We start from the raw sequence: 24,873 nt of genomic DNA on the forward strand, positions 1-24,873 counted from the left end.
TCAGTCTGGGCTTCTGTGGAGCGCATCTTCCTGTCCCGGCCCCTATTGTCTCCCAGTCCCTGCTCTCTCCATGTCCACCTGCTCTGCCATTTCCCCTCCCGTCAGCTCCTTCAGTCGTCTCCGACCGCCTCCCTGCCATGCAGATCCTGGCAGTCCGAGGGTCCCACAAAGATCGGCGTGCTGCGGCCTGCGCAGAGCGAGCCCGGGCCCCTCCTCTGAGGACCGATCCCCGGGCGGCGCCGCTCCTCCAGCCCGCAGGGGGCGCTGTGGGGCGGAGAGGTCGCCGAGGTCGGGCGCCGAGTCCCAGCATGCACCGCGCCCGGCCGCCGCTGCGTTTGGGGGCACCCAGGCAGTGCCTGGGAGTCGGGTTGGGGCGGAGCGGAGGGGAGGCCGTGCCAGGCGGGGCCGGTTCGTGCGGAACCGCCATGGCCGAGCCGGCTTCGGTAAGAGGGGCCGGTAGAGGATGCAGGCTCTGTCGAAACTCGGGTCCCTGTCGCGGCTGGAGTGGGATCTGCGTCCAGGGAGTGGGGCGGCGGGGGCCCGGCCTGGGGTTGGCAGTGGCCCACGGACTGAGCTCCGAGCCAGGCTGGAGGAGGCGCAGTCTTGGTGCGTGTGCTGTTCTGGAATTGACGCCGGGCTTGGCAGCGCGCTTCTGTGGCCCGGGCCACTCCGAAGGCTGAAGCGGGAGCAGTGCTTGAGCCCCGGAGCTCTGCGCTGTATATGCGCTGTGCCCATCGCGCGGTGGCTCCGAGTTTCGCATATGTGTGGTGACCTCCCGGGAGCCGGGACCACCGGATTCCCCAGGGAGGGGGAAGTGGCCCAGCTCGAAAACCGAGCAGGGCAAAACTCCCGTGCTGATCGTTAGTGGGAACGCGCCTGTGAATAGCCACTGCCCTCCAGCCTGGGCAACAGCCAGAGCCCGTCTCTTTAATAAATAAATAAAAATTGGTTTGGGAGAAAGAATCCGGGTGGGAAAGATCTGTGCCTCGGCCTGTTGTTGGCTCGGGTCACCAATGCTGTCCCCGCCTTCAGTGTCGGGGTTCTGAACCTCGGGGTCTCTCTGAAGCCCGTGCTCTCCTGCTGTAGCCTCAGAGAAGCACATCTGTATGAGCAGATGAGAAAAAGTTAGGAGAAGAAAACTGGAATGAGAAATTGGAGACTGCTCCTTCTAGGAAAGAACAGAAAACAAAATGAGTTGGGTGATTAGCGTAAATCGAATTTACCGTAAATGCTCTAGTATTGTAATGAAAAATTTGAGCGGTTTTAGAATTTGAAAGGCATATCCTGAGGCTTAATCCAGGAAACCCTGTTAAATTCAGTTAAGTATAACTTGCTTAAATGTGCAAGTTTTCTTGTGCCCCCAATGAAATTTTACAATCTTACTAATGTAATTCTCCCTGTTTGCATTTCATTCTTCCCTTTTGCCTCCCACCCGTTTTCTCCAGCTTCCGCTGGCTAGTACAGATTGTTTTCTGATTTCTTCAAGCTGTATTTCTACAGCCAGACTTTCTTTTTTTCTTTTCTCTTTAAATGATTGGGAACCTCCTGGAATATTCCTCTCTGTTCTATGAAAGTTTGTGGTAGCTCTTCTTTGGCTGTACATTTCAGTTCATAGAAAATATGCTAACAGTTTCTTGGCTAATGTATTATTTGGGATAGGCAAGGAGAAATCGTTTTCTTGATTTTCTTTTCCACTGTAACAGTTTAGTGCTAATTGTGAATATGGTCCCAAATGGGAATTTTATAGGTAGAAAACACATGGATGGCCTGGCACAGTGCCTCACACCTGTAATCCCAGCACTTTGGGAGGCCAAGGTGGATGGATCACCTTAGGTTTGGAGTTCAAGACCAGCCTGACCAACATTGAGAAACCCTGTCTCTACTAAAAATACAAAATTAGCCAGGCGAGGTGGCACATACTTGTAATCTCTGCTACTTGGGAGGCTGAGGCAGGAGAATTGCTTGAACCCAAGAGGCAGAGGTTGCGGTGAGCTGAGATCGTGCCATTGCATTCCAGACTGGACAAAAAGAGTGAAACTCCATCTCAAAAAAACAAACAAACAAAAAACACATGGGTGAAGTACAAGGAAACTGTAAAGGAATTTGGTTTAAATTGCATTGTAAAAATAACAGTAAGGCCAGGCGCGGTGGCTCATGCCTGTAATCCCAGCACTTTGAGAGGCCAAGGGGGGCTGATCAGCTGAGGTCAGAAGTTCCAGACCAGCCTGGCCAACATAGTGAAACCCCATCTCTACCTAAAAATAGAAAAATTAGCCGGGCGTGGTAGTGGGCACCTGTAATCCTAACTACTCAGGAGGCTGAGACAGGAGAGAGATCTTGAACCGGGGAGGTGGAGGTTGCAGTGAGCCAAGATTGTGCCACTGCACTCTAGCCTGGGCGACAGAGCGAGACTCCACCTCAAAAAATAAATAAACAAAAATAATAGCAAGTTTGAACTTGTTTGTCATAATAGCTGATACTTCAGCTTTCAAGGCTCTGATAGTTTTGATAATAGAATTCTAGCTCTGAAATTTTTCTCTCCAAAATCCCAAGTGTCAAATGTCAGGTCTCCTAGATTTCCTTATTGAGAGAATTTACTTTAGTGCTTCTGACCAACATTTTCTACTATACACTTGGGAAGAGCCTTAGCCATCTTTCGAAGTGTTCAGTGCTTGTAGGCTCTCATCTACATTTATAGCACAGAATCTGAAAGGAGTGAAAATGGAATTTTCAGAAGTTATACATGTTCTGTTCCTTCCCTATCGCTGTAGTGGATCTGTCCGTGAACACCCAGGAAGAGCAGCCCCAGTTAGTTCAGTTCATACTAGAGGGTGTAGATTAATGGTCCATGAGCCAGTGGTGGCTTGCAGACATTTTGTTTGAAACACCCATTGTTAAAATTGTGAATTTTAGTTGCCAGCATGAGTTTACATAAAATGATGTATGTTTCCAGTTTCTCTTAAAGAAAATGACACATTCCAGGTGTGGCACACTGGCTCCCGCCTGTAATCCTTTGGGAGGCCGAGGTGGGTGGATCACCTGAGGTCAGGAGTTCAAGACCAGCCTCGCCAACATAGTGAAACACCATCTCTACTAAAAATACAAAAATTTACTGGGTGTGGTGGCACATGCCTGTAATCCCAGCTACTCGGGAGGCAGAGGCAAGAGAATCACTTGAACCTGGGAGGTGAAGGTTGTAGTAGTGAGCCAAGATTGCACCATTGCACTCCAGCCTGGGTGACAGAGTGAGACTCCATCTCCAAAAAAAAAAAAAGAAAAGAAAATGACACATCTCAATGTAAATTATTATAAAGCTATAAAACCTGTAGAAGATGACACTAGAGAAAATTTTTGAGACCTAGGGCGTGGTAGGAAGTTCCTAGATGTGGCGCCACAAGCACAATCAATAAAGGGAAAATGATAAATTGGACATCATCGAAATTTAAAACTTGCTTTTTGAAGGATCCTGTTAAGAGGGCAAAAAGATACAGAATGGGGGAAAATATTTGCAAACCACATATCTGACAAAAGACTCCTGTCTAGACTACATAAAGAGCTCAGTCAAGCAAGGTGGCTCACACCTATAATCCCAGCACTTTCGGGACCTGAGGCCAGAGGATTGCTTGAGCCCAGGAGTTTCAGATTAGCCTGTGCAACATAGGAAGGCACCATATTTATTTAAAAAAAAAATGAGTCTCCCCTGGACAGTTAAAAAATCCAATTAGAAAATGGGCAGAAGATATAAAGTGACATTTCACCAAAGAGAATATATGCATGGGAAAAAACACATAAAAAGAGTTCAACATCATTACCAATTAGGAAAACCAAATTAAAGCCACAGTTAGAGGTCACTATACACCTATTAGAACAGTTAAAATAAAAAGTAGTGACATTGCCAAATGCTGAGGAGGGTGCTAAGAAATGCTGTCTTACAGATTGCTGGTAGGAATTTAAAATGGCAGCTGGGTGCAGTGGCTTACACCTGTAATGCCAGCACTTTGGGAAGCCGATGCTGGCGGATCATGAGGTCAGGAGTTCAAGACCAGCCTGGCCAACATAGTGAAACTCCATCTCTACTAGAAATACAAAAATTAGCCAGGCCTGATGGCACGTGCCTGTAGTCCCAGCTACTCAGGAGGCTGAGGCAGGAGAATCACTTGAACCCAGGAGGCGGAGGTTGTGGGCTGAGATTGCACCACTGCACTCCAGCCTGGGCAACAGAGCGAGACTCTGTCTCAAAAAAACAAAAAAAGGCCGGGCGTGGTGCCTCACGACTGTAATCCTAGCACTTTGGGAGGCCGAGGTGGGTGGATCACCTGAGGTCAGGAGTTCAAGACCAGCCTGGCCATCATGGTGAAACCCCATCTTAAAAAAAAAAAAAAAAAAAGAAAAAAAAAGAGGAATGTAAATGTAAAATGGCTCAGCAACTCTGGAATATAGTTTCGCATTTTCTTTAAAAACTAAACATATACTCATCATATGACACAGCAGTTGTCTTGGGCGTTTATTCCAGAAAAATAAAAACATGCCCACCCAAAATCCTGTACATGATTGTCTATAACAGCTCTTTTGGTAATAGCCAAAAAGTTAAAACCAAAATTTTTCTCAGTAGGCGAATGGTTAATCAAACTGGTATACTCATACTGTGGAATACTACTCGGCAATAAAAAGGATGAAATACAGTCATTGCTTAATGACAAGGATACATTCTGAGAAACACATTGTTAGGCAATTCTGTGGTTGTGCAAACATCACTGTGTACTTCCAAAAACCTAGATGTTATAGCTTACTACACAATTAGGTTATACGGTATAGCTTATTTCTCCTAGGCTACAAACTTGGACAGCATGTTACTGCCCTGAATACTGCAGGCAGTTGTAACACAATGGTAAGTATTTGTGTATCTAAATATAAAAGTACAGTAAAAATGCAATATTATAATTTTTTTTTTTTTTGAGACAGAGTCTCATTCTGTCACCCAGGCTGGAGTGCAGTGGTGCAATCTCAGTTCACAGCAGCCTCTGCCTCCTGGGTTCAAGCGATTCTCAGCCTCCTGAATAGCTGGGATTACAGGTGTGCACCACCACGCCTGGCTAATTTTTGTATTTTTAGTAGAGACAGAGTTTCACCATGTTGGCCAGGCTGGTCTCAAACTCCTGACCTCAAATGATCCACCTGCCTCGGCCTCCCAAAGTGCTGGGATTACAGGCATGAGCCACTGCGCCCAGCCCAGCAATATTATAATCTTATAGGACCACTGTTGTATATGTGGTCTGTTACTGAAGCATCATGTGGCATATGATTATACTGGTAAACATGACAACTTGGATGAATCTCCAGGACATTATGCTGAGAGAAAAAAGTCAATTTCAGAAGGTCACATGCCATATGATTCCATTTATATAACGTTCTTTTTTTCTTTTTTTTTTGAGACAGAGTCTCACCCTGTCACCCAGGCTGGAGTGGAGTGGCATGATCATGGCTCACTGCAACCTACACCTTCCAGGTTCAAACAGTTCTCTTGCCTCGGCCTCCCAAGTAGCTGAGACTACAGGCATATGCCACCATGCCCACCTAATTTTTGTATTTTTAGCAGAGATGGGGTTTCACCATGTTGGCCAGGCTGGTCTCAAACTTCTGCCCCAGGTGATCTGCCTGCCTCAGTCTCCCAAAATGCTGGGATTAAAGGCATGAGCCACCACACACAGCCAGCATTCTTGAAATGACAGAATTGTGATGGATAACGGATTTGTGGGTGTGATTATGAAGGGTCGGAACAAGGGAGCTCTTTGTGGTGATGGGATGCAGTTGTTTCTCAGTATCCACAAGGGATCGGTTCCAGGATCCCTCACAGATACCAAAATCCATGGATACACAAGTCCCTTATACAAAATGGCAAACTTTGCGTATACCCTGTGCACATATTCTTGTACATAAATCATCTCTCAATTACTTACAATACCTAATACAATATAAATGCTATGTAAACAGTTATGCTGGATTTTAAAAAATTTATAGTATCTTTTCTTGCATTTTGAAATATATTAAATTTTTACTTTTTAATTAATCTATCTTTTTAATTTATTGTTGTTTTTGAGACAGAGTCTTGCTCTGTCGCCAGGCTGGAGTGCAATGGTGCAATCTTGGCGCACTGCAACCTCTGCCTCCCAGGTTCAAGCAGTTCCCCTGCCTCAGCCTCCCCAGTAGCTGGGACTACAGGCACGTACCACTACACCCAGCTAATTTTTTGTATTTTACTAGAGACGAGGTTTCACCATGTTGGCCAGGATGATCTCCATCTCCTGACCTCGTGATCCACCTGCCTTAGCCTCCCGAAGTGCTGGGATTACAGGTGTAAGCCACCACGCTCTGCCTTTTTTTATTTTTTAATAGAGACGGTCTTGCTATGTTGCCCGGGCTTTTCTCAAGCTTGAGCTCAAGCAGTCTTCCCAACTTAGCTTCCCAAAGTGCTGGCATTACCATACCCGGCTTTTATTTTTAAAGTACTTTTGATCAAAGGTTGGTCAAACTTACGGATGTGGAACCTGCAAATACAAGGGCTGACTGTAGTTTTGTTTTCTGATTGCAGTGGTGCTTACATGAGTCACTATATGTGATGAAATAACAGAATTATACACACACATCATACCAATGTCAGTTTCCTTGTTTTGATATTGTACTATAATGTATAATACGACATTTTGGGTAAACTGGGTGAAGGGTACATGGAACCTTTTTAAAATTAATTTTTCAGCCAGGCATGGTGGCTCACGCCTGTAATCCCAGCACTTTGGGGTTGATCATCTGAGGTCAGGAGTTGAAAACCAGCATGGCCAACATGGTGAAACCCCGTCTCTACTAAAAATACAAAAGTTAGCGGATGTGGTGGCAGGTGCCTATAATCCCAGCTACTCAGGAGGCTGAGGCAGGAGAATCATTTGAACCCGGGAGGCGGAGTTTGCAGTGAGCCAAGATTGCGTCATTGCACTCCAGCTTAGGGGTGTACTCCAGCCTGGGGGACAAGAGCAAGACTGTCTCAAAAAAAAAAAAGAATTTCAAAAATGTGAGCTGACTGGGTATAGTGGCTCATGCCTGTAATCCCAGCACTTTGGGAGGCCAAGCACTTGAGGTCAGGAGTTTGCGACCAGCTTGGCCAACATGGTGAAACCCCATCTCTACTAAAAATACAAAAATTAGCCAGGCATGGTGGCGGGCACCTGTAATCCCAGCTACTTGGGAGACTAGGGCAGGAGAATCACTTGAACCTGGGAGTTGGAGGTTGCAGTGAGCCGAGATTGTGCCACTGCACTCCAGCCTGGGTGACAGAGCAAGACTCTGTCTCAAAAAAAAAAAAAAAAAAAAAAGGCTGGGCACGGTGGCTCATGCCTGTAATCCCAGCACTTTAGGAGGCTGAGGTGGGTGGATCACCTGTTCGAGACAAGCCTGACCAACATGGAGAAACCCCATCTCTACTAAAAATACACAATTAGCTGGGAGTGGTGGCGCATGCCTATAATCCCAGCTACTCAGGAGGTTGAGGCAGGAGAATTGCTTGAACCGAGGAGGTGGAAGTTGTGTGGTGAGCGGAGATTGTGCCATTGCACTCCAGCCTGGGCAACAAGAGTGAAACTCTGTCTCAAAGAAAAAAAGAATCCAGGCTCGTTTGGAACTCCTGAACTTAAGCAGTCCTCCCGCCTCAGCCTCCCAAGTAGCTGGGACTATAGGCCGACTTACATAGAAGTCTTCTGTGTTATTTTTGCAACACCTTGTGAATCTATAATTATTTCAAAGTAAAACATTTTCAAAAACTTACCCATCCAGCAAAACTGGATCCAGTCTTCCACAGCAGTAATTGGTTGCTGCTAAGTAAAGCATCCCTCTTTAGATGATCTTTGTGCTCAAAGGCCTGCTATTCATTCATTCTAGTTTATTATTTTTGAGATGGAGTCTCACTCTGTAACCCAGGCTGGAGTGCAGTGGCATGATCTTGGCTCCCTGCAACCTCTGCCTTCTGGGTTCAAGTGATTCTCCTGCCTCAGCCTCCTGAGTAGCTGGGACTACAAGCATGTATCACCACACCCAGCTAATTTTTGTATTTTTAGTAGAGACGAAGTTTGCCATGTTGGCCAGGCTGGTCTCTCAAACTCCTGGCCTCAGATGATCCACTCACCTTGGCCTCCCAAAGTGCTGGGATTACAGGCATGAGCAATCATTCATTCATTTTACTTGGCTCCAATGGACATTTGTGACCCCTTTGTTGTTTATTATATAGGTACCATCCAGTGATAATTAACATGTTTTCTTTCTGTATCTCAATAAAGTAATGGACATTAAAAAACAAGGCGGCCTTAAAGTAAAAATGTATGTATATGCTATTTGTGATTCCAGGTGACTGTGACATTTGATGACGTTGCCTTATATTTTTCGGAACAAGAGTGGGAGATCCTGGAGAAGTGGCAGAAGCAAATGTATAAGCAAGAGATGAAGACCAATTACGAGACCCTTGATTCCCTGGGTAAGATGGGCTTCTAAGGAATCACTTTTGGGGAACCAGCCTAGCAGTACCAGGCTTCCTTCCCTGTATGAGTCATGGGCTGGTTGAATATGATACCGTGCCCTAATGTCTCCTTCCTGATGTCTCCTTCCAGCCGCATTGGTGGTGTAGTGGTGAGCATAGCTGCCTTCCTAATGCCTCCTTCCCTACCTATCATAGCCTGGGAATATTAAATTCCTTTTTATCCAGTGGTATCTGTGCCTTTAGTATTATTAATATTCTGAATTCTCTGTCTCCCACCTTAACCCTCCCCCATTTCTCCCACAGTTAGAATTACTAAGTAATCTAATTGCCCCTCTCTTTTAAAAAAGTATATTCTTTTATTTCTTTAATACTTTTGTGCCTCCTTATTGTGTTGCCTAAATAAGATGAATTTCTCATCTTCACAGGAACTATGGCTTTCATGAGGAGGGTACAGGATTGAAAATAAGCTGGGACACAACATAGTGCACAGTGTGAATATAACAGGCAAGAAAAGGTGCCTGGGTAGAGAAGGGAGGACAGAGCAGTGGGATCGGACCCTTAGGTAACTCCAGGGACATACTCAAGGAGTAGATTAAAAAGATTACAGAAAAACTAGGGGAAATTATAACTTGCTACCTATCCGGCTCCATCTGACACATTTTTGTATCACTAAATGTGTGATATATTTTTGTATCAATAAATAAATTTCTGCTGGTATCAATATAATAAGTGATTCCGGCTGGGTCTGGTGGCTTATGCCTGTGATCCCTGGACTTTGGGAGGTTGAGGCAGGCAGATCACCTGAGTTCAGGAGTTTGAGACCAGCCTGGCCAACATGGTGAAACCTCATCTCTACTAAAAATAAAAAATTGAGCTGGATATGGTGGTGGGTGCCTGTAATCCCAGCTACACAGGAGAATCACTTGAACCTGGGAGGTGGAGGTTGCAGTGAGCCAAGATCACACCATGGATCTTAGCCTGGGCGACAAGAGCAAATGTCTCAAAAAAAAAAAAAAAAGAAAAAAAAGATTAAAGAGAAATTTAGGGAAATTGTAACTTTCTGCTTATCTGGCTTACTCTGACACATTCTTGTATCATGAAAACCATTTCTACTGGTATTAATGTAATAAGTGATCTCAGTCTAGCCTGAAGAAGTCATTCCCTGTTTGGGGTATTTATAATTTACTGTGTGAGATATGAATGACAAGAGTCGACCATGTGAAATTAGGGGGAAGAGAATTCTAAGCAGAGAAAAACTAGGGCAAAGGCCCCAGGGCAGGAATGCATGGGCTCAGTTTGTTGGGACCCACACTGAGCCCGTGGTAGGACACGCACAGAGGGCTGGTGAGAAAGTGATGCCAAGGCAGGAAGGGCCCCACAGGACAAGATAAGGAGTTGGCTTTTATTCTCAGCACAAGGGGAAGATGATGGGGGGATTTAAACAGAAGGGAGTGATTTCCCTTTTTTTTTTTTTTTTTTTTTGAGATGGAGTCTCACTTTTGTTGCCCAGGCTGGAGTACAATGCGTGATCTTGGCTCACTGCAACCTCTGCCTCCCGGTTCAAGTGAGTCTCCTGCCTCAGCCTCCTGAATAGCTGGAATTACGGGCGCCTGCCACCATGCCCAGCAAATTTTTTGTATTTTTATTAGAGATGGGGATTTCACTGTATTGGCCAGGCTGGTCTCGAACTCCTGACTTCAGGCGATCCACCTGCCTCGGCCTCCCAAAGTCCTGGGATTACAGGAGTGAGCCACCATGCCTGGCCAGATTTACTTTTTAAATGGTTACTTGGGTTGCTACGTGGAGAATGAATCACAGTGGATAGCAATGAAAGGCGAGACTAGCCAAGAGCGTTGACTGTTCTGGTGCGATTTTATGGCAGCTGAACCAGGTAGTTAGTAATTAAGACAGAGAGAAGAAGGTGGTCTCTAGACAGATTCTGGGGGGCAGAATCCCAGATTTTGCTGATGGATTGGATGTGGAGTAAAAAGGTAAAAAGAATCAACTCCTGGATTTTTGGTTTGAGCATCCTGATGGCAAGTGGCTTTGTTCACTAACAGGAGGAAGAGTCAGGAGGTCGCACATTTGGGCCACATTACATCTGAGATGCTCATAGACATTTCCATGAACATAAAGTATGTGAAACTGGAATTCTAAGTTAAGGTCAGGACTGGATTTACAGAATTGAAGGACGTTATAAGGATGGTATTTTAAACTATGGGGCTGGTTTGGGATCATCTAGGGAGAATGTATAGATAGAACAGAAAGAGCTCAGGGACACCTCGGCATTTAGAGACTAACCTGAGGAGACTGAGGCCCAGCAGCCAGCAGGGTGGGACAGATGAGAGCCGTGTGCTGATCCAGTGTTGTTTTGAGGTACCACAATTAGTGCTCTAGAACTTGGAGAATTCAGTCTGATTTTTCCAAATTTTAAAAATTAAATGGTATGCCGGGCGCGGTGGCTCACGCCTGTAATCCCAGCACTTTGGGAGGCTGAGGAGGGTGGATCACGAGGTCAAGAGATCGAGACCATCCTGGTCAACATGGTGAAACCCCGTCTCTACTAAAAATACAAAAAATTAGCTGGGCATGGTAGCATGTGCCTGTAATCCCAGCTACTCAGGAGGCTGAGGCAGGAGAATTGCCTGAACCCAGGAGGCGGAGGTTGCAGTGAGCCGAGATCACGCCATTGCACTCCAGCCTGAGTAACAAGAGCGAAACTCAGTCTCAAAAAAAAAAAAAAATTTAAATGGTATTACCTGCCAATGATTTTCTGTAGAGAACATCCAGATCCCAGCCCCAGAGCTTAGGATTCAGCAGGTTTGGGCGCAGGCCCAGGGATCTACATTTTTCACAATTACGTGAGGTCCTGCTAATGCTGGCGGTACCCACTTCCCTTGGAGAAGCCTTGCTCTGAGGGCTGAGCCATAGCTGACAGCACCAAAGGATCATAGAGGAAGAGGCTTCCTGCTGCCTGCTCCAAAGACCCTTTACTGATTTATGAAAACCCTTCTTTTAGGCTTACACCACTAGACTGCATTACTCTCTACCTCTTCATCACTGTCATTTGACAACCTCCTGTTTCTATTACTTCACTGATCAAAAATGTTGGTACTTCGATATTTGCCAGGCACAGTGGCTCACACCTGTAATCCCAATACTTTGGGAGGTTGAGGCAGACAGATCACTTGAGGTCAAGAATTTGAGACCAGCCTAGCCAATATAGTAAAACCCCATCCCTACTAAAAATACAAAAAAAAAAAAAAAAATTAGCTGGGCGTGGTGGCCCATGCCTGTAATCCTAGCTACTCAAGAGGCTGAGGTAGGAGGATTGCTTGAACATGGGAGTTGGAGGTTGCAGTGAGCCGAGATCGTGACACTGCACTCCAGCATGGGTGACTAAGACTCCATCTCAAAAAAAAAAAAGAAAAGAAAAGAAAAAAAGAAATTTGATATCTTAATAGTTCCTTGGATGTGAGCCATGTATCAGAAAGTATAGTGATTGAAGTAGCCTCCTTAACTCGCTGTAAATTTTTTCTTTCTTTCTTTTTTTACTCACATTGTTCTCATAATGATCACTTTTTAAAATCCTCATCATCCCTAACTTCTCTGCTTCCTTTAATTTTGTGAAATATTGGGCCGGGCACAGTGGCTCATGCCTATAATCCCAGCACTTTGGGAGACTGAGACGGGTGTATTATGAGGTCAGGCATTTGAGACCAGCCTAGCTAACATGGTGAAACCCTGTCTCTACTAAAAAGACAAAAAATTAGCCGGGCATGGTGGCAGGCACCTATAATCCCAGCTACTCAGGAAGTTGAGGAAGGAGAATCATTTGAACCCAGGAGGCGGAGGTTGCAGTGAGCTGAGATTGCACCACTGCACTCCAGCCTGGGCAACAGAGTCAGACTCCATCTCAAAAAAAGAAAAAAAAAAAAAGGGGCAGGGCGTTGTGGCTCACGCTTGTAATCCCAACATCCCAACACTTTGGGAGGCCGAGGTGGGCGGATCACCAGGTCAGGAGTTCAAGACCGGCCTGGCCAATACAGCAAACCTTGTCTCTAGTAAAAATACAAAAATTAGCCAGGTGTGGTATGCACCTGTAATCCCAGCTACTTGGGAAGCTGAGACCAGAGAATCCCTAGAACCTAGGAGGCAGAGGTTACAGTGAACTGAGATTGCACCACTGCACTCTCGTATGGGCGACAGAGTGAGACTGTCTCAAAAAATTTTGTGAAATACTGCAGAGAATATTTAAACTGAACAGTCTTTTTTTTTTTTTGAGACAGAGTCTCACTCTGTTGCCAGGCACCAGCCTGGAGTGCAGTGGCGCAATCTCGGTTCACTGCAACCTCTGCCTCTTGGGTTCAAGCAATTCTCCTGCCTCAGCCTCCCAAGTAGCTGGGACTACAGGCGCACACCACCACTCCCAGCTAATTTTTGTATTTTTTAGTAGAGATGGGGTTTCACAATGTTGGCCAGGATGGTCTCGATCTTCTGACCTTGTGATCCACCCACCTCGGCCTCCCAAAGTGGTGCTGGGATTACAGGTGTGAGCCACTGAGCCCGGTCAGTCTTTTTTTTTTTTTTTTTTTGAGACAGAGTCTCACTCTACCACCTACCTAGGCTGGAGTGTGTAGTGGCATGATCATGGCTCACTGCTACCTTGATCGAACTCCTGGGCTCAAGTAATCCTCCCAACTCTGCCTGCTGAGTAGCTGGGACCACAGGCATACGCCACCACACCTAGCTAATTTTTAACATTTTTGTAGAGATGGGGTCTCCCTATGTTGCCCAGGCTGGTTTTGAACTCCTGGGCTCAAACAGTCCTTTCACCTCAGCCTCCCAAAGTTCTAGGAATACAGGCATAAGCTACTGAGCCTGGCCTAAACTAAACAGTCTTGGTAAGGCTGTCTTTGATTGTCATTCATGTAATTTCTTTTTTTTTTTTTTTTGAGACGGAGTTTCGCTTGTTACCCAGGCTGGAGTGCAATGGTGCGATCTCGGCTCACTGCAACCTCCGCCTCCTGGGTTCAGGCAATTCTCCTGCCTCAGCCTCCTGAGTAGCTGGGATTACAGGCACGCACCACCATGCCCAGCTAATTTTTTGTATTTTTAGTAGAGACGGGGTTTCACCATGTTGACCAGGATGGTCTCGATCTCTTGACCTCGTGATCCACCCACCTCGGCCTCCCAAAGTGCTGGGATTACAGGCATGAGCCACCGTGCCCAGCCCTCTTTTTTATTTTTTTATAGACTGAGTTTCACTCTTGTTGCCCAGGCTGGAGTGCAATGGCGCAATCTCGGCTCACTTCAACCTCCACCTCCCGGGTTCAAGCAATTCTCCTGCCTCAGCCTTCCAAGTAGTTGGAATTACAGGCATGCACCTGCATGCCTGGGTAATTTTGTATTTTCAGTAGAGATGCAGTTTCTCTATGTTTGTCAGGCTGGTCTCAAACTCCCAGCCTCAGGTGATCCACCCACCTCAGCCTCCCAAAATGCTGGGATTACAGGCATGAGCCACCACACCCAGCCATCATTCATGTAATTTCAGCAGTTTTCATTTTTTGACTGACTTAATTTAGATCTCACGTCTCTAGGAATCAAAGTCAACTATGAAATGACTTTTATTGTGGATAATGGTAAAAGAGAGAGAGAGAGAGAGGCTGGGCATGGTGGCTCATGCCTATAATCCCAGCACTTTGGGAGGCTGAGGTGGGTAGATCACCTGAGGTCAAGAGTTTGAGACCAGCCTGGCCAACATGGTGAAACCCTGTCTACTAAAAATACAAAAATTAGCCAGGTGCGTTGGCGTGCACCTGTAATCCCAGTTACTCAGGAGGCTGAGGCAGTAGAATGGCTCCACATGGGAGGTGGAGGTCACAGTGAGCTGAGATCATGCCACTGCATTCCAGCCTGGGCAACAGAGCAAGACTTCGTCTCAAGAAAAAAAAAAAAAAAAAGAGAGAAAGAGAGAGAGGAAATCAAAATTTAAAAAATAATAATTTTGGCTGGGTACCTGTAATCCCAGCACTTTGGGAGGCTGAGGCAGGCAGACTGCTTGTGCCCAGGAGTTTCAGACCAGCCTGGGTAACATGGCAAAACACTATAAAAATACAAAATTAGCAGGGTATGGTGGTGAATGCCTATAGTCCCAGTTACTCAGGAGGTGAGGTGGGTGGATCACTTGATCTCTGGGAGGCAGAGGTTGCAATGAGCCAAGACTGTGCCACTGCACTCCAACATGGGTGACAGAGTGAGACTCTGTCTCAAAAAAATAATAAAATAAAATAATAATGATGATAATTAAAAAGTGTATATATAGAGAGAGAGACAAAGTCTCAGTCTGTTGCCTAGGCTGGAGTGCAGTGGTGCAATCTCTGCTCACTGCAACCTCTGTCTCCCAGGTTCAAGCAATTCTCACACTTCAGCCTCCCCAGTAGCTAGGATTATAGGTATGCACCACCATGCCCAGCTAATTTTTGTATTTTTAGTAGAGACAGAGTTTGCCATGTTGGCCAGGCTGGTCTCTAACTCCTGACCTCAAGAGATCCGCCCACCTCGGCTTCCCAAAGTGCTGGGATTACAGGCATGAGCCACCGTAACCAGCCAAAAAAATTATTTTTATTTAAGTATTGGCTGGGTACGATGGCTCACGCCTGTAATCCCAGTACTTTAGGAGGTCAAGGCACGTGGATCACCTGAGGTCAGGAGTTTGAGACCAGCCTGACCAACTTGGAGAAACCCGTCTCTACTAAAAATACGAAATTAGCCGGGTGTGGTGGCACATGCCTGTAATCCCAGCTATTCAGGAGGCTGAGGCTGGAGAATCGCTTGAACCCAGGAGGCAGAGGTTACAGTGAGCCGAGATCGTGCCATTGCACTCCAGCCTGGGTAAGAAGAGCAAAACTCTGTCTCAAAAAAAAAAAAGTATTCAGTAAACTCAAAGTCTGTGTGAACTCTATTTGCAGGGTATGCTTTTTCCAAGCCAGATTTAATCACATGGATGGAACAAGGGAGAATGCTATTAATCAGCGATCAAGGATGCTTACATAAAACAAAAAGGACAACTGGCCCTCCTACTGATGAACAGTTGGACATGAAGAATACTGAAAAGTTGCCATGTTTTGGTGAGTAAGATGGATTTAAGGTCATGAATTATTTAATTTTTCTAGCCTTGTTTCCTGAATATTTCTTTTTGGATACCTGGCTAGAGCTAGTCAATAAGAAACATTATTTTGATGGAGAATGTTAATTTTCTTTACTCAAGAGGGTAGCAAAAGTGGCCGGGCATGGTGGCTCACGCCTGTAATCCCAGCACTTTGGGGGGCTGAGGTGGGTAGATCACCTGAGGTCAGGAGATCCAAACTAGCCTGGCCAACATGGCAAAACCCTGTTTTTACGAAAAATACAAAAATTAGCCAGGGGTGTTGGCATATGCCTATAATCCCAGCTACTTGGGAGGCTGAGGCAAGAGAATAGCTCAAACCCAGAAGTCGGAGTTTGCAGTGAGTCGAGATTACACCACTGCACTCCAGCCTGGATGACAGAGTAAGACTCTGTCTCAAAAAAAAAGAGCAAGCAGCCGGGCGCGGTGGCTCAAGCCTGTAATCCCAGCACTTTGGGAGGCCGAGGCAGGTGGATCACGAGGTCAAGAGATCGAGACCATCCTGGTCAACATGGTGAAACCCCGTCTCTACTAAAAATACAAAAAATTAGCTGGGCATGGTGGTGCGTGCCTGTAATCCCAGCTACTCAGGAGGCTGAGGCAGGAGAATTGCCTGAACCCAGGAGGCGGAGGTTACGGTGAGCCGAGATCGCGCCATTGCACTCCAGCCTGGGTAACAAGAGCGAAACTCCGTCTCAAAAAAAAAAAAAAAAAAAAAAAAAAAGAGCAAGCAGGGCTGGGTGCGGTGGCTCACGCCTGTAATCCCAGCACTTTGGGAGGCCGAGGCGGGTGGATCACGAGGTCAAGAGATCGAGACCATCCTGGTCAACATGGTGAAACCTCGTCTCTATTAAAAATACAAAAAATTAGCTGGGCATGGTGGCGCATGCCTGTAATCCCAGCTACTCAGGAGGCTGAGGCAGGAGAATTGCCTGAACCCAGGAGGCGGAGGTTGCGGTGAGCCGAGATCGTGCCATTGCACTCCAGCCTGGGTAACAAGAGCGAAACTCTGTCTCAAAAAAAAAAAAAAAAAAAAAAAAAAAAAGAGCAAGCAAGGGATCCATTTGTTAAAACCCTGAGAGGAAAAACCACCTCCCTGTCACACTATCATGTCTACTCGAAAATACAGAAATGAAAAATCCTCTAATCTTATACAAATTATTTTTTTATTGTACAGAACTTTAAAATTGGGTTTTTGCAACTCCTTTTGAAGGAATTCCTTTTGCATTCCTTGTAACATAAGGGAATATGTCACTTTTTATAGTGTGTGAATGCTTTTCTAAGTCCTTGGGAGTCAAGGTATCCTCTGAAGAAGGAGACTTTGAACCCAGGGAGTGTGTCCAAGCTCCATCAAGAGGATGAAAGAATTCCCTGGTCAGGCATGGTAGCTCATGCCTGTAATCACAGCACTTTTGGGAGGCTGAGGAGGATGGATCATAGGAGGTCAGGAGTTTGAGACCAGCCTGGCCAACATTGTGAAATACCATTTCTACTGAAGATACAAAAATTAGTTGTGTGTGGTGGCAGGCACCTGTAATCCCAGCTACTCAGGAGCCTGAGGCAGGAGAATTGCTTGAGCCCTGGAGGTGGATGTTTCAGTGAGCCAAGATTGTGCCATTGTGCTCCAGGCTGGACGACAGAGTGAGACTCTGTCTCAAAAAAAAAAAAAGTAAATAAAGAAAGAATTCCCAAGGGTTTCATTTTATTGCCACTGTCTATTCATTCATTCATCTAACCAATATTGAGTGCCTACCACAGTCACAGGAGTACATTTATATTACTTAGGTGAGGGCGAAAAACTTTATATAATGTATGTATATGTATACATATATAAATAAAACAATTGTTACACCCTAGATGTTGATCATCTTACTGACTTGGCAATTAAGTTAGCCAATTATATTGAACTAGACATAGTTGAATTAGTCAACTATAAAATAAGATTGCATATGAGTTAATAAAATAGTAAGTAATCCCTGATTCCATGCTACAGGGATTTAGAGGAGAAGGAGTGGAAGAGAGACAGCAATATCCCAGGACGACTCTAAGAGGAATTAGGATATAAATAGCAAAAAATGGGCAGATTTGGTTAGAGAAAGAAGAATCAGTAGGGGTCATACATGACCTGACACTCAGAAGTAGGAACAAATCCATTATGTTTAGAAAACAGAGAAGACTAGGCCGGGCGCAGTGGCTCACGCCTGTAATCCCAGCACTTTGGAGGCCGAGGCAGGTGGATTATGAGGTCAAGAGACTGAGACCATCCTGGCCAACATGGTAAAACCACATCTCTACTAAAAATACAAAAATTAGCTGGGCATCATGGCACACATCTGTAGCTCCAGCTACTCGGGAGGGTAAGGCAGGAGAATCGCTTGAACCTGGGAGGGGGAGGTGTTTTTGAGACTCCATCTCAAAAAAAAAAAAGAAAACAGAGAAGACATCAACCTGCCTGTAGCTGAATGGTACTTTTGGAACATAGTGGGATATGGGAGGAGAAACAAACTGGTGTCAGATTACCTGAGGCCAGGAATGCCAAGGTGGAAACTTTGACTTCATCCTATAGAATGGGAGGAGCTTGGAAAGATTTTGGTTGTTGTTGTTGTTCTTGAAAAGGAGTCTTGCTCTGTCGCCCAGGCTGGAGTGCAATGATGCAATCTCGGCTCACTGCAAGCTCTGCCTCCTGATTCAAGAGATCCTCCTGCCTCAGCCTCCCAGGCAGCTGGGATTACACGAGCTTGCCACCATGCCCAGTTAATTTTTTGTATCCCAGCCTCCCAAAGTGCTGGGATTCAGTTATAGGCCACCATACCAGGCCAGAAAGATTTTTTTTTTTTTTTTTTGAGAAGGAGTCTTGCCCAGGCTGGAGTGCAGTGGTGCGATCTCAGCTCAGAGCAACCTCCTCCTCCCGGCTGCAAGCAATTCTCCTGCCTCAGCCTCCCCAGTAGCTGGGATTACAAGTGCGCCACCACACCCAGCTAATTTTTTTTTTTTTTTTTTTTTTTGAGATGGAGTCTTGCTATTGCTCTGTCGCTAGGCTGGAGTGCAGTGGCAATCTCAGCTCATTGCAATCTCTGCCTCCCGGGTTCAAGCGATTCCCCTGCCTCAGCCTCCCAAGTAGCTGGGACTAGAGGCACATGCCACCATGCCCAGCTAATTTTTTGTGTTTTAGTAGAGACAAGGTTTCACCATGTTGGCCAGAATGATCTCGATATCCTGACCTCGTGATCCACCTGCCTCGGCCTCCCAAAGTGCTGGGATTACAGGTGTGAGCCACCATGCCCAGCCAATTTTTGTATTTTTTTTTAGTAGAGATGGGGGTTTCACCATGTTGGCCAGACTGGTCTCAAACTCCTGATCTTGTGATCCACCCGCCTCAGCATCCCAAAGTGCTGAGATTACAGGTATGAGCCAATGTGCCCGGCCGGAAAGATTTTTGAATACCAAAGAGTTAACAACTTTGGCAGCTATCCCTAAAAATAAATGTTTTTCACTTAGTACAAGGTGGTGCTCAGCCAATAATCACAGCTGCTCCACTGCCTGGATTAAATAGTAAAAGCATATTTTTAGGAAGATTTAACTTCCAATGATGAGAAAGGGGACTCAAGGTAAATATGCTTTTGTCACAATCTAGGCAAAAGCTATTAGTGTTAACTTACTAAATCATGTTGGAAATGATGATCGTGTTGGAAACATCACCTGTGTTATCCTTAAGGGGACCACAGACCACAATGATTGTCCTCTGGGGGCAGTGTCACTTAGGTTTGCTCCCAGGTTAAGAGATTTAAAAAGGAGAGTTTGCTCAGGTGCAATGGCTCATGCCTATAATCCCAGCAATTTGTGAGGCTGAGGCAGGAGGATCACTTGAAGCCAGGAGTTTGAGACTAGCCTGGGCAACATAGCAAGACCCCATCTCTACAAAAAATAAAAAAGTTAGCCAGGTGTGATGATGTGTGCTTGTGGTCCCAGCTACTTGGTGATAGGGGCTAAGGTTGGAGGATCACTTGAGCCCTAGAGGTCAAGGCTGCAGTGAGATGTGATCATGCCACTGCACTCTAGCCTGGACAACATAGTGAGACCTATCTCAAAAAATAAAATAAAATAAAGGGGGAGAGTTCCATTATCCAGTTCAACAAGACTTTGGAGGAAAAGCAGTTCTGAAATATAATGGCTTAAGTGAATGTCTGCAGTGGTCGTTTCTAGATCTAGTGGGTAAAAATGTAACTCAGGTCCCTCTATTTCCTGTCATCATGACTTTTACTTTGGGAACAGTAGTGATTATGCTATATAAATGTATCTTTCTTATAATGCAGCATTACTTGGAAAAGGAAAAAATTTCTGCAGTGTTCTTTGTGAATTCAGTCAACTGTCATTTTTATATTCCTGAGAAAAATGCTTCTATTAGCATTTATTCCAGAAAATCTTTCCTGAAATCTCTGTTAGAAAGGAGACAAGAATATGGCCTTAAGCCTTCCTCCTTTAATATTTGCCATTTATTTCACAGATTTAATGGTATAGTCAGATTATCAGAGTAACTCATTTTGACTGTCTCCAACTTCTGTTTACCCTCTGAGGGCAATTTATAGTTCACAAGATGTATTTGCTTGCAATTTTTTTTCATGCTAAGTTATTTCTTAACACATGGTAAAAGGAATATAAAAGTTAAATATGATTCACCTGCAGGAGGCAGATTCACAGTCATCGAGATCAATGGGATTCCCTTTTCTACTTTTTTTTTTTTTTTTTTGAGACAAAGTCTTTCTTGCTCTGTAGCCCAGGCTGGAGTGCAATGAAATGATCTTGGCTCACTGCAACTTCCACCTGCCGGGTTCAAGCAATTCTCCTGCCTCAGCCTCCCGAGTAGCGGGGACTATAGGTGTGCACCACCACACCCAGCTAATTTTTTGTATATTTAGTAGAGACGGGTTTTCACCATGCTGGCCAGGTTCATCTTGAACCTCTGGCCTCAAGTTGATCTGCCCACCTTCACCTCCCAAAGTGCTGGGATTACAGGCGTGAGCCACTGCGCCTGGCCTTCCCTTTCCTACTTTGTTAGTGACATGAAGACAGTCCTTGAATGGCTGAGCATGGTGGCTCATGCCTATAATCCCAGCACTTTGGGAGGTGGAGGGGGGCAGATCACCTGAGGTCAGGCGTTCAAGACCGGCCTGACCAACATGGTGAAACCCTGTCTCTACTAAAAATATAAAACTTAGCTGGATGTGGCGGCACACACTTGTAATTCCAGCTACTCAGGAGGCTAAGGCAGGAGAATCACGTGAACCTGGGAAGCAGAGGTTGCAGTGAGCTGAGATCACACTACTGCACTCCAGCCTGGGCAACAGAGCGAGACTCTGTTGCAAAACAAATAAATAAATAAAAGAAAAGAAAAACAAATTTTTTAAAGATAGTCCTTGAGCCCAATTATAGAGTAGACATATCACTGATGAGAGTGATACTTCTTTCCTCTCCAGATGATCGAGGCACTCTGGGGACAAAAGAAGAGGATTGCCATTTAAATGGTCCTCAAAAACAGGACTTGTGTGCTGCCTTACCAGGGAGGGAGAGAAAGATTTTATCAGCTCAAAGAGCCAGCTTCCAGTCTCCAAGTCTCCAAGAAACAGAGATTGTAAATAAAAAAGTCAGCATCACAGCATCTGATCCAGATCAGAAATATCCGTGGCATAAGCCTCGGGAGACCGCAAGCCACTTAGAAATTCCCACTAGGCCAAGATGCTATTCCTGCTATGTCTGTAGGAAAGTCTTCCAGGTAAAGAGGGACTTGCTAAAGCACAAACGGAGCCACTCCAAGCACCAGCCCTACAGATATCCAAAGCACAAAAGCACGCCCAGAGGGAAGACTGAACTCAGGCGGCCGCAGAGGCTCCTGTGTCCGAAGAAGCGGTTCCAGTGCAGCGAGTGTGAGAAGAGCTACTTCCTGAAGGGCAGCCTCGTCACTCACCAGGTTGTTCACACCGGCCAGCGGCCCTACCCATGCTCGGAGTGCGACAAGACCTTCCGGTACAGGGCCAACCTGAAGAAGCACCTTTGCCTGCACCGCGGGGAGCGGCCGTTCGGCTGTGGGGAGTGCGGCCGGGCCTTCGTGCAGCAGTGCGAGCTCACGGAGCACCTGCGGCTGCACAGCGGCGAGAAGCCCTTCCAGTGCCCGCAGTGTGACCGGCGCTTCCGCCTGAAGAGGGGCATGAAGGTCCATCTGTCCCAGCACAGCGGGAAGAAGCCCTTCCACTGTCCCGAGTGTGGCCGGAGCTTCTCCCGGAAGGCGGCCTTGAAGACCCACCAGAGGACGCACAGCGAGGAGAAGCCGTTTTCTTGTGATCAGTGTGGCAGGAAATTCATCTACAAGATTAAGCTCGACGAGCACATCCGAGTTCACACGGGAGAGAAGCCGTTTTCGTGTCCCGAGTGTAACAAAAGTTTCCGCCTCAAGAGAAGCCTGAAGGCCCACGGGCTGCAGCACAGCGGGAAGAGGCCGTTCCAGTGCCCGGAGTGCAGCCGGGGCTTCTTCTGGAGGAACGCCATGCGCGCCCACCAGCGCCTGCACAGCGAGCAGAAGCCCTTTCCCTGCGCCGAGTGCGGCAAGCGCTTCACGCGACCCTCCAAGCTCGCCTGCCACGCCAGAGTCCACGACAGGCAGAAGGAGTTTCCCTGCGGCGAGTGCAAAAAGACCTTTTCTCAGCAGTCGCGGCTCATGCAGCACCTGAAGGTCCACACCACGGAGAAGCAGTTTTCCTGTGCTGAGTGCGGCCGCGGTTTCCGCCGGCGCTCGCATCTCAGGGAGCACACGAGGCTTCACAGTGGCGAGGAGCCCTTTCAGTGTCCCGAGTGTGACAAGAGCTTCTCCTGGAAGGCCTCCATGAAGTTCCACCAGCGGATGCACAGGGACGAGAAGCCCTTCGTGTGCGCTGAGTGTGGCAAGACCTACACGCATCAGTCTCAGCTCACCGAGCACCTGAGGCTGCACAGCGGAGAGAAGCCCTTCCAGTGTCCTGAATGCCAGAAGACTTTCCGCCTCAAGGGAAATCTGAAAAGCCACCTGCTGCAGCACAGTGGCCAAAAGCCGTTCTCTTGTGTGATGTGCGGCAAAAGTTTCACTCAGCAGTACCGGCTCACAGAACACACTCGAGTCCACAGCGGGGAGAAGCCCTTTCAGTGTCCGGAGTGTGACAAGAGCTACTGCGTCAGGGGCAGCTTGAAGGTCCACTTGTACACGCACAGTGGAGAGAGGCCCTTCCAGTGCCCTGAGTGTGGCAAAGGCTTCCTCCAGAAGAGAAGCCTGAAGGCCCATCTGTGCCTTCACAGTGGGGAGAGGCCTTTTTCTTGTGATGAGTGTGGAAGGAGCTTCACGTATGTGGGGGCCCTCAAGACCCACATGGCAGTGCATGCCAAGGAGAAGTCCTCCAGCCTCTAGGTCAGGCCACACGGCAGTCCCGAAATTACAGCTTTCAGGTGGTGCCAGCAGCCCTGTTGGCCTCGAGTGGAGGCAGGTGAAAGGATTCATAGGGTAAGTTGGGCACAGTGGCTCCTGCCTGTAATCCCAGCACTTTGGGAGGCACAGGCGGGAGGATCACTTGAGCCCAGGAGTTTGAGACCAGCCTGGGCAACGTTGCGAGACTCCATCTCTACAAAAAATATAAAAGTCAGCCAGGCATAGTGGTGCATACTTGTGGTCCCAGCTACTTTGGGAGGTTGAGGTAGGAGGATCGCTTGAGCCCAGGAGGCAGAGACTGCAGTGAGCCATCCTCACAACACTGCACTCCAGCCTGGGTGACAGAGCAAGATTCTGTCTCAAAAAAAATAAAATAAATCACAGAATACTGGCTGCAGACATACTGGACATATGTGTGGTCTGCAGAACCGGATGGCTCCTTGACAAGAGTTCCAAATAATCCAGGCAAAGACAGTCAAAGAGACATCACCCTTCAATAATCCTCATAGGAAAAACCTCCCAGTTGTGAAGGAAACATTTTCTACTGATCTGCTAATCCAACAGGTCTCTTCGGTGTCATCCAAGAGCGTAGTAATAATCCCTTCATTAAATTCAGAAACTACGGCCTGAGTGACGAAGCGTTACAGGCAGGAGCATTCCTTCATACTCCTCAGACAGCTTTTCCATCCAGGCCACTTTACTGAAATTTGCATTAAAGCCTTCAATTTTTTCTCATAGTGGATTTTAATTTTCTCTCAGGTGATGAGAGAGCATCTGTTTCTTGCTAAAAATAAATGTCTTCCACAATCTCGTTTGTTAAAATGATTACCCACGTGTTACTTCCTTCTGAATTGACTTAAATCACCTAAAGATCCACATTATGAGTAATAAGCAGTGCTATTTATCTAACCCCTCTGCATTTTCGACAGTGTTACGTCAATTCTCGAAGAACCATACTTACCTTGGCTGGGTGTGGTGGCTCATGTGTGTAATCCCAGCACTTTGGGAGGTTGAGGCGATTGGATCACCTGAGGTCAGGAGTTCAAGACTAGCTTGACTAACATAGCAAACCCTCTTTCTACTAAAAATACAGAAATTAGCTGGATGTGGGGGTGAGCACCTGTAATCCCAGCTACTCAGGAGGCTGAGGCAGGAGAATCCCTTGAACCCAGGAGGCAGAGGTTGCAGTGAGCCGAGATCATGCCATTGCACTGCAGCCTGGGCAACAAGAGAAGGGGCAGTTCCATGTCATAGTCCAAAAAGCACAGGGCTTGTAATAAGACCCACAAAATATAACGGACTCTGGCTCTAGCCTTTGGCAAGATATTAGAGCTCTGTAAGTTTCAATTTCTACATTTAATATAATGGTGAGGGGAGGGTACCTTTATGAAAATCAGCCAAGGCCGGGAGCAGTGGCTCAAGCCTGTAATCCCAGCACTTTGGGAGGCCAAGATGGACAGGAGAATCGCTTGAACCCAGGAGGCAGAGGTTGCAGTGAGCCAAGATGGCACCACTGCACTCCAGCCTGGCAACAGAGCAAGTCTTCGTCTAAAAAAAAAAAAAAGAAAAGAAAATGGTTTGTAATGTTTTGTTTCTTATAAACATGTACTTACTGAATGACCAAAAATCCTACTCTTACGTATTTATTCTAGACAAATGAAAACCTCTTTTCACCCAAAAACATGTACATGAATGTTTCCAGCAGCTCCCTCCATAATTGCTAAAATTTGGAGCAACTCA

At 46.4% G+C, this 24,873-nt stretch overlaps 1 protein-coding gene across 1 annotated transcript; it reads left to right on the top strand.

Moving 5' to 3' along the window:
• Nucleotides 1-315: 315 nt before the first annotated feature.
• ZNF425 (zinc finger protein 425) lies at nucleotides 316-24,198 on the top strand. The gene is made up of 4 exons (XM_021665253.2): nucleotides 316-443; nucleotides 8,389-8,515; nucleotides 15,490-15,648; nucleotides 21,161-24,198. Exons 1-4 carry the CDS (start codon nucleotides 426-428, stop codon nucleotides 23,113-23,115), a joined length of 2,259 nt encoding a protein of 752 aa, XP_021520928.2. The 5' UTR covers nucleotides 316-425; the 3' UTR covers nucleotides 23,116-24,198.
• The last annotated feature ends 675 nt before the right edge of the window (nucleotides 24,199-24,873 follow it).

This window comes from Aotus nancymaae, unplaced genomic scaffold (assembly GCF_030222135.1).
Source record: "Aotus nancymaae isolate 86718 unplaced genomic scaffold, 86718_ANA_hifiasm-v0.15.2.pri h1tg000002l, whole genome shotgun sequence".
In the NCBI taxonomy this organism is placed as follows: Eukaryota; Metazoa; Chordata; class Mammalia; order Primates; family Aotidae; genus Aotus; species Aotus nancymaae.

Excerpts from the sequence above, each read along its gene's own strand:
- ZNF425 (XM_021665253.2), top strand. Across the intron at positions 8,516-15,489 it reads CGAGACCCTTGATTCCCTGG|GGTATGCTTTTTCCAAGCCA; the intron begins GTAAGATGGGCT and ends CTCTATTTGCAG. Across the intron at positions 15,649-21,160 it reads TGAAAAGTTGCCATGTTTTG|ATGATCGAGGCACTCTGGGG; the intron begins GTGAGTAAGATG and ends TTTCCTCTCCAG.